Source organism: Acanthisitta chloris, unplaced genomic scaffold, assembly GCF_000695815.1.
Source record: "Acanthisitta chloris isolate BGI_N310 unplaced genomic scaffold, ASM69581v1 scaffold21305, whole genome shotgun sequence".
NCBI classification, from domain to species: Eukaryota; Metazoa; Chordata; class Aves; order Passeriformes; family Acanthisittidae; genus Acanthisitta; species Acanthisitta chloris.
Genome location: NW_008673452.1, coordinates 10,058 through 23,176, shown reverse-complemented (window position 1 = coordinate 23,176; position 13,119 = coordinate 10,058). Strand labels below are relative to the sequence as shown.

At 39.6% G+C, this 13,119-nt stretch overlaps 1 protein-coding gene across 1 annotated transcript; it reads left to right on the top strand.

Annotated features, from left to right (window-relative positions):
• Positions 1-614: 614 nt before the first annotated feature.
• Positions 615-9,964, top strand: ZAN (zonadhesin; the record flags this gene model as incomplete). The annotated part of the gene is made up of 11 exons (XM_009074982.1): positions 615-862; positions 1,138-1,315; positions 2,804-2,912; positions 3,457-3,551; positions 4,175-4,351; positions 5,891-6,093; positions 6,385-6,529; positions 7,268-7,512; positions 8,171-8,335; positions 8,802-8,926; positions 9,667-9,964. Coding segments are annotated over 11 exons (1,988 nt in total), but the record flags the coding sequence as incomplete, so codon positions are not given.
• Positions 9,965-13,119: the final 3,155 nt, after the last annotated feature.

Sequence of the window (13,119 nt, the reverse complement as noted above, 5' to 3'; positions counted from 1 at the left end):
TCCCATGTAGGTACTGATCTCCTCTATTGGCTTTCTAGGTCCATCAACACCAATGCCCACGATCCCCTTGCCAAGCACAACGTCACCAACAAGTCCCACACCAGGCTCAGGTACTGTGATGTCCTAGATCTTCTTTTGTTTTTTAGAAGTGTTTGTTTATCTTTCTCCATGTCTATGACCATGGAGCATATGCTCTCCTTCTTTGTCCCAGCTATCCTGGTGGGAGGGTTTTCGATGAAAATTCACTGTGCAAGGCCTGTCCTGAGCATCTTCGAGTCCCCTTACCATGGTGTTGGGGTGGCTGGGAAGGGTGGACCAGCTGCCTGCAACAAAATTTTTGTGTTGCTGTACATCTCCTCTAGCTCTCTCCTGTGCTAGGTCCATCAACATCAGCACCCATGATTACCTTGCCAGGCACTACAATATAAGAGTACCGATTCTTTATTGGTTCAAAGAGAGAGGGCTGGATTGGCCTTTGGAATGCTGTTGCCTGATGCCATCACTATTATTATTGCGCTGCAAATGCAAAATAAAACAAAGAATTTGTGAACCACAAAACTGCAAATGTCTTGTGAAGATTCTGAGGCAATTAGTCTGTCTTTCTTTCTTCCCAGGCCGTGCTTCCTGCAGTGCCTCTGGTGATCCACATTATAAGACTTTTGACCACAGGGTCCATAATTTCATGGGAAATTGCACTTACACCCTCTCCAAAGTGTGCAATGTCTCTGAAGGGATTCCATACTTCCATGTGTCCACGACAAATGAGCACAGAGGAGCCAACACCCAAGTCTCTTACGTGAAGTCAGTGCAAGTGGAAGTCTATGGCTACCAGATTTCTCTGCAGAAAAACAAGAAACTGAATGTAAGAAACAAACTTATTTAAACGACATATATAATATTTTTAACTGACATGTAGGTAATGAAATATTTTTTCTGTAGAGTTTATAGCAAACTTTCTCTTTATATTAGTGATGTACTTCTTTTAATGAGATGTCCAACAAATTCGCTCAGATTAAATGTTTAATTACTTTCAGTTTCCTTGTGCACAAGATCATACCATTCAGTAATCTATAATAGCTGTTGGTAGCTGTAGGAGTCCCAGCAGCTATACACCAACTTTTGCGTCTTGCTGTACAGGTGAATGGTCGCAGAATGAACCTGCCTGTATACATAGAAAACAAGATCAGTATTCAAAGCAGTGGTGCATATATTCTTTTGGAAACTGACTTCGGACTGTGGGTGAGATATGATGGAAAACACTATGCAGAAGTCTCTGTGCCCTCCAATTACAGCGGTCTGCTCTGTGGCCTTTGTGGTAAGTCATAGGCTTTGACACTTTTTAGTGAGTTGTGAAGGCTGGTGATTACTTACACCTTTTTTCTTAGTATGTCATGCTTATTCTACACACAGCTAGTCCTCGTCACATTGATTAGAATTTACAGCAGTGAATAAGACTTGTTAGACTTTTTAAGTTTCTAAGAAATACCTAAAAAATTCCTGGTAACATGCTATCCACTTGGAATGTTATTTTTAGCCAAATAAAAAAATCACTTCAGTTCTACAGTTTTAAATTTGGAAGAGTAATGATTTTGCTTGGAGCTACTCAAGAATTCTACAGATACGTTTTTCTATTACTTACAATCTCATGTAGTTGTCTTTTGTTGGGTGTGGGAATGCCATACTGCTTCATTTTGTGAATCATAAAAACCTGAGGCTGTTTCCACAGCAGAGAGAAATCTTTAGAATAGCTTCCTGTCAATATCCTTCCACTGCTCTTTTTTTGTACTCTTAGTAGGTATTTATACAACCTGACTGATTATGCTTAAACAATCAAAGGAATCACAAAAGAAAAAAAGAAAAAGAAAAATCAGACTACTAAGCTTTATTTTTACCTACTTTTTTTTTCAGTTAATGCAAGTAATATCTACAATTTAACAAAGCAAGGGCAGGAATCCAGTATGGATAATCCTGAGCTGACAGACTTGATGAATAGGAAAGTAAATTCAAACTTTCATTTCCCAAATTCAAATACCATAAAATTTCAAGTGCTATGTATGATACAAAACAAAGAGGCCTTTAGAGTCTTGTGAGAAAGATCAGGCACAACAGGCCTGTGTTCTGTAAGAAGTTATGTTGCAATAGGATAGCAAAGTAAAAAAGAGTCACAGGTAACTTATGCAGTTAGTAAGAGTAAGAGCTCACTGGAATTAGTAGTGACCAGTAATTTTTCATCAGCAATGTTGCTAATGCCTGGCCGGGAGCAGGTGTTGTTAGAACAACATTTGGGAAGTCAGGTGTTTATATGAAATGCACATTGAGATGAAAATGGGACAAAGAGTGGTTTGTCTTGTGAGTTTCAGATTATTTTTTGGTTTGGATCATCTGAAACTTCCTAGTTCAGTTATCTGTCCATGGGTTTTTCACACTTTCAATTCAGGAAATTTACCTAAGAATATAATAGTGTAAATAGCACCATTTGATTTTTAGCCCAACATTCTATGCGTAGGATCCAAGGAAATGAGTCGTTCGGGGTTTTTTTTAGCTAAGAAGTTTTCTTGGATGCAACGTAATCTAGTTACATAAGAATTTAGAGATTTCTTGCTTCAAGTCCACAAGCGTCTGAATGGCATCTCTTGTCAGCAATCAAAGTCTAAAACACAGTTCTGCTCTTCTTATTTTGCCCAGTACACATTGATGTTGCACATATACTTTCCCTAACTGTGGTTTATTTTACAGCCTGTCACCTAGGTCTGTCCTACAGGTTTGATCTCCATGTGTCCCATAATTCTTTTTCCTCTCACAGGTAATTATAATGGTAATCCAAAGGATGACAATATAAAGCCAAATGGTGATGTTGCAACCAGTTCCACTGATCTTGGAGAAAGCTGGCTTGTGCCTGAAAATAACACCATGTATGTATAATAATTTAATCACATGGCATTGCTAACCAAACTCATTAAAATCAAATATCCATCCACTTGCTGGCTTTGTCCTCCAGTTCCATTCTACATCTTCCAGCTGCCCATTAGAAGTTGGGAGCTTCACCTTTATGTAAACCAGAGAATGATAAGAGGGCTTGTTAAGTCTCGTTTTCCAAAACAGGAAGTGTCTGTTGAGTATGAGGGGGGATGGGACTTCAGACCAATTCCCTGATTGGAAACCATAACTGTTTGGATTCTGTAGCTCTTTTTTTTTTTTTCTTTTTTTCTTTTTTTTTTTTTTTTTTTTTTTTTTTGTTTTCAGCTAAGAATAAGCCTTTGAAGAGCCTAGAAGGGATCAAAAAAGGAGTCCATTCAGTAACCAGGCTGACATCAGCTTTTCAAAAAAGCTGGATAAAGTCTTGTGACTGAAATAAAATGTGTTCTGTTGTGCAGGGTTGTTGTGGGTCAGTCTTCCATTAAAAATCTGATAGTAAGAAATGTCAAACACACATTTGATTGTGCTTGCTTTCCCCAGATGCTCCAGCGGTGGGACAGAAGAGCAATGTGATCCTGTGCTGGAGAGTGAAGCAAAGAAGAACACAGCATGTGGCATGATCACAGACCCAACAGGTAGTATGTTGGTAGTTCTCTGTGAGTCATGCGATGGAGCATGTTACAGCTCGTGTTACCACTTTTCTGTAGTCTGATTTTCTGAGGTCACATTAGAAGCATATAAAATCTCCACTGCAAAGGGCCAACACAAAACTCATAGGTGCTTGGTCAAGATAAGTCATCTGTTCAGTCAGTGCCAATGTGTCCATGAAGATTATCTGAGAATGTGTGCAGGGAGCTATAACTGCTCTTTGCTTTATAGTGACTTCTACTCTGCTTGCTCAGAGAAATAGTTAAGAGGGCACTGTCAGTGTATGTCAGATAGTTTACCTGAAATTCTGTCCACGTTCCCTGCATTGGACAGCCCCTGCAGTTGTGTAGAATTACTGGTTTGCTCAGGCAGCAGCCCTTATGTTATGTAAGCTATGTTGCAGCATGCAAAAAGAAGAACACTTGATTCAGAGGATCCATTCTCATTGTGCATCATGCATTTCTTTCAAGTGCTGGTTTAACTTACTAAACAAAGTTAGCCTGGAGCACTCATAATATGTTTGCTGTGACACAAAAAAGATTGTGGTAGTGATCCTATCATCCCAATTGTTTTTTTCTATCCTTCTATATATTGTTCTTGATTTACACAGGAATCTTCAAGGACTGTCACACCAAAGTGCCTCCAGAGGATTTCTTTGAAAACTGTGTTTATGACATGTGTTTCACTGGTGGACAGGCAACATCCTTATGCTATGGACTGCAGGCGTATGCTGAATCGTGTATCAATGCAGGGATATGCATAGAGTGGAGGAATGCTACTCTTTGCCGTGAGTGTTGTGATATAAATATCTATTCTGGATTTAAACTTCATCGTACTCTACTCTTCATGCATGTTATTTTATTTTATGACATGTTCTGAGTGTAGTCTATCTTTTCTCATGTCATGAGCCTGCTGCAGTTTCAGCATCATTCCAGTATTTGTATAAATTACTAATTCTCAAGAACATTTGGATACACACAAGTCTAATCCTTAGTTTTAATAACTTCCTATTAGTTTCTTGGAAAAGTTAGATTACATCCAATTGTATCTTATGTGAATTTCTGCAATGGGGAAGTAACAGTTGCTTTGCTTCATTGAAAATTTACTATCCTCAGTGTAAGAGGAGTTGGTAGTCCTCCATACACAAATGTTTATTCATGGCTTTTGGTTAAAAAAATAGTTTAACAAGAGAATTTGAAAAGCAGCTGTTTCTAGGAAGCTTGCAAGTATTTCTCTCTAAATAAAAGAAATCAAGTATTATCACTTATCCCCCAATTAATTATCTTCCAAAGGATCTCAAGGGAAATTTCATATAATGAACTCACATTTCTTAGAAGCTTTTCAGGGGGTCCACTGGTGCTGATTTTAAGCAATACTGCACAGTTTTCTGCTAGGCAAACATAGAATCATAGAACCATAGAATGATTTGGGTTGGAGTCCATAGTCTGAAGCCATGGTTCAGGGCTCAAATATCTATGGCTTGATTACAGTGGTTGATACAACTCAGTAACATTAGGAAGACTGAGTCTCAAGTGTTCTCTCCATCAGTAATTAAAATAAAAACTCAATTAAGAACCTGACAAAGGGCAGGTAGTCTGGCTAGATGACTGGAAATGTTGGCTGTAATTGCCTGACAGGACCAAGAGATCCTGTTGTAAGGACAGAAGTTTATCTGTAGAGATTTATAACAGAATCTAGCCAGAAACAGTTTTATTGGGTTTTTTTTTTCCATTACAGAAATGGAGAAATGCTTCATGATTTCTGTAAAATGTAATGTTATCCCTGGGGATCATGCTTTGAGTAATAGAGGCCCAATTCTACCATGGGCAGGAGAATTGTGACAGTATAATATATTTTCCTCAAGGGATCTCAGTGAAAGACAGAGTGCAACTTTAAGTTCTATTTTGAAATATATGGCTGGGGTTCAAATAGTAACTACAGGAATGGGAACATATCAGCAGTATAGGAACATATCCTTCTGTTCCCTTAATGGAGTGACTTTATGCCTTTAAACCTGCAGAAAAAGATTTACTGAACCAAGGAAAGTTAATCGTGTACAATCACATCAAACCTACCCTCAACATGAGCCTGCAGTGTTTGACTTCTTTGTGAGGTGAAATGCAAGGGTGGCCCATGTGTCCTATCTCCCTCTATCAAAAGCCACTCATCTGACCTGGCAAGAAAATCCTTTGTACGCAGCACTCTCCAGTGTCAGATTTTCTAACAGCAATTTTGTACATTTTCAGGAGTAAACAGTGAAAGCTTCAGGAAAACTCTTGTCATTATTTTGTCCTTTTAAGTGACCTTATTTTTTCTCTTTCTCTAGCAATGTCCTGTCCTGGAGGCAGCATCTACAAGGGCTGTGGTACTAGGTGTCCCACTACCTGTTTTAACATCTCAGCAGTTGATTCCTGCAGTTCTACACCAGTGGAAGGTTGCTTCTGTAAGGAAGGCTATGTTTTGAGTGGAGACAAATGTGTGCCAGAAAGCAGCTGTGGTTGTGTTGATGAAGAGAACCAGTATCACGAGGCAAGTTACCTCAGACATTTAAAGAAATTTTTTTTTAAAAAAAGAACAGCGGACCTCATTCTTTCTCCCCGTGAGAGAAAATGCCACATTAATAACTCTACACAATTATTATTTACACCATTAATAATATCAAAATAGACTTACTTTGCCAACCTTCATGAGCTGTGTTATGACACTTGACCAAGTAATCATATATCATGCACATCCAAATACTAGTAATTGATTGTCCATTATGGTCTTACTTTCCAATTTATCTTAGAGTATATATTTTCACACTCTTTTTCCACTCAGCTGGATGAAAGCTGGTTCACCAGTAATTCCTGCACTGAACGCTGCACCTGCAAGGCCAATAACAACATTGAATGTACATCCTGGGAGTGTGGAGTCCTAGAGGAATGCAGTATTCGGGATGGAGTGCTGGGCTGTCATTCCAATGGTAAGCCCTGCCTGAAGATCATCCCAATGTCAATTCCATAATTAGATCTTCTTCTCCTTCTAGTTTTATTAAAAATATATTTTCATATGTGATAATAAAGAAGTCCCAACTCACTGCTGCCAGTGCTAAGAGATGAAAACACATGCTGATCCGTCTTGCAAGCACAGACACCCTTCTGTTTTAGTGAATATCAGCCAAAACTGATGCTGCCCAAAAGCTTGCAAGGTCACTTGGGTTCTATTTGTCCTGATAATACAAATTCAAGTTCCAGATCACCAGTATTGCAAACTTCAAAGTTGGGAATAATTGAGAACTGCATTTCTGAGGGTCTGTGTCATGACAAGTGCATTAAGTATTGATGTATATAGATGCAATTTTATTATTTTATTTTTTACACCTATATTTATACAGGTAGTTATATATTTTTGTATAGATGAGTAGAAATGCTCTGTATTACTCTCAACTATCATAAATAATAGCTACGACTGCATATGCAAATGTACAAAGAAGTTCATTTGCTGCCAAGTTGCCATTTTGTATGTAATTTGCAATTTAAATTTAGATTTCTGGAAATTCCTTATTTCCAAATAAATGGCATGGCATAAACCTGAGACCTGAAAGTCTGCCCACATAATAATGATCTGGATTAGGTTGCTACTCTAATGCAAACTCCTTTGGTTATCTGAGTCCATGGCAAAATCCAGGATGAAGTTCTCACATAGTCTTTTTCACCTTCAGGGCAAGCAACATGTCAAGTGGTAGGAGATCCCCATTATTTCACTTTTGATGGAATGAAGTACACTTTTGTGGGAACCTGCACATACACTTTGGTTGAGGTTGTTGACACCAACAGCAATGTCATTCCTATAACTATCCTTGGAAAGAATGAAGACAGAGGACTAAGAGGGGCCACATACCTGAAAGAAGTCTATATAGATGTGCACAATGTACGAATCACCCTTGAGAAAAACCAAGAAATCCTGGTAGGTGATGGTGTTCTTTATTCTGGCAAGAATTATCTTAAAATTAGCTCACTTACAGTAGCTGTAGGAAAAAGGATCTTCATGTTTCCTAAGGAATATGTACACATATGCTTAATACTTGTGGGCACCTCCATTAACTGGATGTCATGAGGAAATTCAATTTTTCACTAGTTCCCAAGGCTTCAGGTTTGTGTTTACTGTTTTACTGGCCATATGCTGGAGATGGAGCCCAGAGCTTCCAGACTGGAGAACTGTTGCCTGAATTAAAGTATGGGGCTCCCCACTTCAACAGCCCTTGTCAACCCAATCACCTACAACAAACTAACAGGAGCAGAGGGAAGACAAGTATTGGTTTAGAATAACACGGGGCTCCATGGCAGTATCAGAGGCAGGGAATCTACCCTATGGGGGAGTAAGAGCTTGCTCACTACTGGGGACTGTTCCAGCTCCCTGTTAAAGGCACAGGCTATGGGTCCTGCCCAGCTCTCCTCAGCTAAAAGGCTGATTCCTGCAACCCATGTTGGAACGTGCAACATGTGGAAGTGTAAAGAGCTAAAACTGTCATAGAGAGATCTTCAGCACTGCTAGGAATATAGACTGTGAGCAGAAAAGCTGTCATGTAAGAATGTTCATACTGACAAATTACATGTCTTTCCAGCTGAACAATGAAAGAGTCTACACTCCAGTGGAGAACCGAGTGCGAGGAGTGTCCATAGGAAATGCTGGCAGATTTATAGTAGTGAAAACTGACTTTGGCGTGACAGTGAAATACGATGGCAATCACCATCTGGAGATCACCCTCCCACACTCTTATTTCTCAAAGGTAAGATTGAGTATGTAAACATCTGGTGCTGTTTCAAAACTGCTGCTTCATGCATTTACTTTCATTTCCTTTTATTCTTGTGATCTGCTATTGCATCTTTCTTTGTATCTGTATTGTAACACACTTCAATTTTTTCCTTTCTATGTTTTCTCTGCACAACAACTTCCTTGTACTTCCTTCCTAGTACTTAACTTCCCCTGCTAAGGGGGTAGTTACAGAAGATTATCTGGCTAGAGGAATACATCTCACTTAGCAAATTAAAAACCTTGAAGCCTTAGGGAATTACAGATTTACTACAATTTCTATTTTGTTTCTCTCTGAGTGCAGTCAGAGTGTCTGAAATGTCTGGTACAAGATTGGTTGGTGGTGGTTTGGTCACATCAATTCATAGGCAATGAATAAGAAATTATCGTGGAAGTTGATGTGAACAGGTCATGCTGAGAATATGGTTCTTTTTCATTTGCAGGTGCAGGGCATGTGTGGTAACTTCAATAATAAACATGAAGATGACCTGTTCTTGCCCAATGGTACAGCTGCCAGTGTCTCACAGTTTGGAAATAGCTGGAAAGTGGAGGAAGACAGTGACAAGAGGTAAATGTTAACTTCTTATCATATCTTCCATCTTGCTTTGGGAAGCAGTTAGTTGTTTTCAGCTGTTTTGACTGTCTGCTACTTTGTAACATGCAAGCAATCTATAGGAGTCCTCTCTCTCCTTGAATTTGTAGCTAAAAAAAAAAAACCACCCCCACAGGAAACCACTGCACAGGCCAGAAGGAAACCACAGTGGGTTTATTGCTTTACATAACCATTTTGGGAAGTAGTCTTTGGGCAGTCCACAGTGTGGATGCAGCCTCTGTTTATTTTACACTGATAACAGCCAGAGCAGGATGATGGTGCTGGGGAATGGTGAGGGCCATCTGCTCCCTAGGGGACAGGGAGCCATATGTAATAAGACAGAGAGGATAGTGGCCTCACTAGCCAGAGTCCATGCCACGCTACCTGAGCAAGGCAAGCAGGGAAGGCCCACAGGTTGAAGCCAGGGTCAGCCCGTGTCAGTCCAGATCAGCACACAAATTTGAAGTGACAAGACAGATCTGAGGTAAGTCAATCCTCTGGTCAGGGTCAAGTTCAGTGAGAGTAACTAGTGTCAGACACAGGATGGTTGTTGTCAGGCAAGTCTACTTCTGCCTAGTCTTGCATTCATAGACAGAAAGAAGACTGCAGTCTTTAGCCTTTTCTACCTTTCAGTAGAAAGAAACTTCTCCATTTCAGTCTCTGTCTTATACATGTCTTTGAAACTTAAATCCAGCTGTGTCTGTGATTTCTTGCAGTTGTTTGCCAGACTTAAAAGAAGATCATGATCCTCCTTGCACTGCTGAGAATAAACCAGACATCGAAAGCCAATGCAATGTCCTAAAATCAGACAAATTCAAAGCATGTCATGACCTAGTCAATCCTGAAGATTTCATAGAGATCTGCATCTATGACATGTGTCAGTATGATGGCATGAAGTCTGCTCTCTGTGACATAGTTCAAGTCTATGTGGACACCTGCAGGAGTCATGGAATTTCCATTAAATGGAGGAATAGCACATTCTGCCGTAAGTACACAAGCAGGAGAAAAACCTGACACATACTATTATTATCCCATTACTGCACTGAACTGTGTTCATCTTCTGTTAAACCCAGTGATAACCCAGGACTAGTTAAGTTATGGATATTAATATGGAGTTAGAATGACATAGCCAAATGACTGCCATGAGATGCTGGAGTGAGCCTAAACCAGAGAAATATTATAACCAGAACAGCAAAAGAGAGTGGCATACTATGTTAGGACACAGTGCTCAATGCCACTCACTATGTTTTGAATGAAAACTGGCAATTTGCCCAGTTGCTTATTAAGGGCCGTGTTCTCAGATTAATTTCTAGACCATGTGCCTCACTACATCCATTTAACAAAGCTACTCAAAAAAACTATTTCAAAATAAGTAAAGATTACACAGTCAGTTTCTTTTCATTGCTTTTTTGTGGTTGCTTTTTCCCCCTACAATTTAGTATTATATTGTGGGATTAATTATCACATAATGTTGTGGAGGACAAAACAATTCACTGGCTAAAAAACGAGTCAGATGAATTTAGACTAGGTCCATCAGCAATCCCTAGTTGCCTCCTTGACATGAGTAGAAGAAAATGCTGGACTAACAAACCATTTGACCCTGTTTCTTAAACTGTCCCCTTTTGCATCTCTAGTTATTGTCAGAAATAGGATATAAAGCTACATGAATCTGCAGTTTGACGATGCATATCTGCTGCTCTTGCATGTGTTTATGTCTGTGGTTAAGCTAGATTTACACCTGGTTTGCATCAATGGAGGGTTGAATATACTAAGGAATTTGCCATGAAAATTCTCCTTTCCAGCAGTGCCCAAAGAGGCATTTGCAGCTGAACTAGAATACTGAGTCTGAATGGTCTAGCACCAGGTGCCACCAGTTGAGACATACTTGTAATAAAACTGAATCAGCAGATCCATAGAGGGTTCTTGGTTTTCGGTTTTTGCTGATTATTTTTAAAAGTAAAATATGAAAATAAAAACTGGTTAATGATCAAAGTCAGGTATTACAAGGCAATTTTGTAGTACCATTTTATAGGCCATCGTGTAGCTTTCAGTGTTTGGAGTGCACTTTGTAAATATATTTAACACTGGTTTTATTCTCCCACACAGCATTGCCCTGTCCATCACGGAGCCATTACAGGGACTGTGTCTCTGCCTGCCCATCAACATGCAATGATATTTTTGCCTCTTCACTTTGTGACAATACAGAAGAATGCACAGAGGGCTGTGAGTGTGATAATAATTATGTGCTCAGTAACGGCAAGTGTGTACATCTGAGCAGTTGTGGCTGCAGGGATGATGACAACAATTATTACAGTGTAAGTAGTTTGTCTGTGGAGCAAATCTTTGTCTTCAAAATTTGCAGAAAGTTGGTCTCCTGTGCATCTTAATATGAGAGAGATTGAGATCAAGATCAAAGTCTCAGGGTCTACCTCTTAAGTACCTTTCATCTGATTCATAAAAGCTGCAGGCTTGGGTATTAGAAGATGCAGAATCTTGCTTGGTCCTTCACACCTGAGGCCAAAACTGAGGCATATTTGAAAACAGTCAATCGATCAGAGTTATTCAGGCAGTTTGTCCTAGCCCTGTTTTGTGTTCAAATCCTCATGCCAAAGACAATAAGAAAAATGGACTGGGATGCCCCTCCCAGACTCTTGGTGAGACTATACCCAGATTGAGCAATTGTGGAATCACCAACTGGACAGGTTGCACCTAGCCAGTCCCCACACCCTTGGCTATTGAACTTTTATTGCATTACAAAGCTGAGCACCTTGATAACATATTATTAACACAACTTGTGTCCAGGCTGGAGAGACATGGATAACTCCACACTGCACCCAAAGATGCCAGTGTATGAAGAATGGTGTCATCAATTGTAAGAGCTATAGCTGTGATAATAGAGAAACATGTATCACCAAAAATGGAAAACACAAGTGCAATCCAACAGGTATGTGCAAGCTGGTCTTAACCTGGTGTTCCATGAGGGCTGGAGAAGGAGAAAGGATATGGGCATCCATTCTTTCTTCCATGGCAATTCCCATAAGAGTGGTAATGTTATTGATGATACATTATTGAATACAAAAAGGCCTCAGTTCTCATAACAGAGAGTTCCTGTTCCATACAGATAATTTCTAGAGGGAAAAGAAACAGAGGTTTGAAAATTTATATCTATGAATTTGACAGTTCAGACTGACCAGTTTAAAAAAAAAATTAGTATTTGCACTGAATCTACCAAAATCAGAACTCAAATATTTTTGTGAATCCTTTCACAATGATCCTGGTTTTTCCATTGCATGTTGATTTGCAAACATAAAATTAGATAGCTAGATAGCTAGATAGATAGATAGATCAAAAAAAGGCAAACAAAAACCAGGACAGAGCAGATCTGAACAAATAATAGGCCAGACAGAGAGCTTTGATGCTTTCATTCAACACTTGCTTTGGTAAGCAAATTTAATCTCGTGTTCTCTAGGTCAGTTGGATTGTTCAGGAGATAGCTTGTTGCCTAGTGCCTCTACACTTCCATTCTGAAGAATAGCATGGCATTACTTTATTGAGGCTCAGTCCAAGAGCCTAATGTGAATCCACTGTCCTCCTGCTACATTTTGGCAAAATACCAGAGCAGAGGCACCCCAGCAGTCTTAAGGATAGTAATGGTTTACTTTGCACTCAGTGGTCAAGGAGAATACATAGATGATAGTTGCGGTGAACCCAATGATCAGTTCAGTAACCTCAGCAGAAATCAGTGACAGCAGTGAGCCAGCCAAAATTAGACATTGTTTTTCAATTTTGTAGCAGCACGTGGTTGAGGTTTATGAAAACAACATCTTTCAGAGCCCACTGCAAGCCATGCTGTGTGGCAGATTCATTCCTCTGCAGAGAGCCAACGTGCACAATTTAGTCTCTATAAGGTCTATAAACCCTAATGTTTTGGTTCAGCTCTGTTGCCTTGCACTGGTTCTCAGCAGAGGAATGAGTTTCTCTGTCCATCTCTCCATTTGAGTGTCCATTCAGTAGGGTGTTGCCTGAGCATCCATCTTTACCTACAGACCTGCACGCAATCATTTTTATCCAACTTTTTAAACCGACCCATTAGTGGGATCTGGCACATGCGCATTTAGACTGGAGAGTAATAAAGCTCTTCCCTTTTAGGTTTTGGGAGATGCCAGATC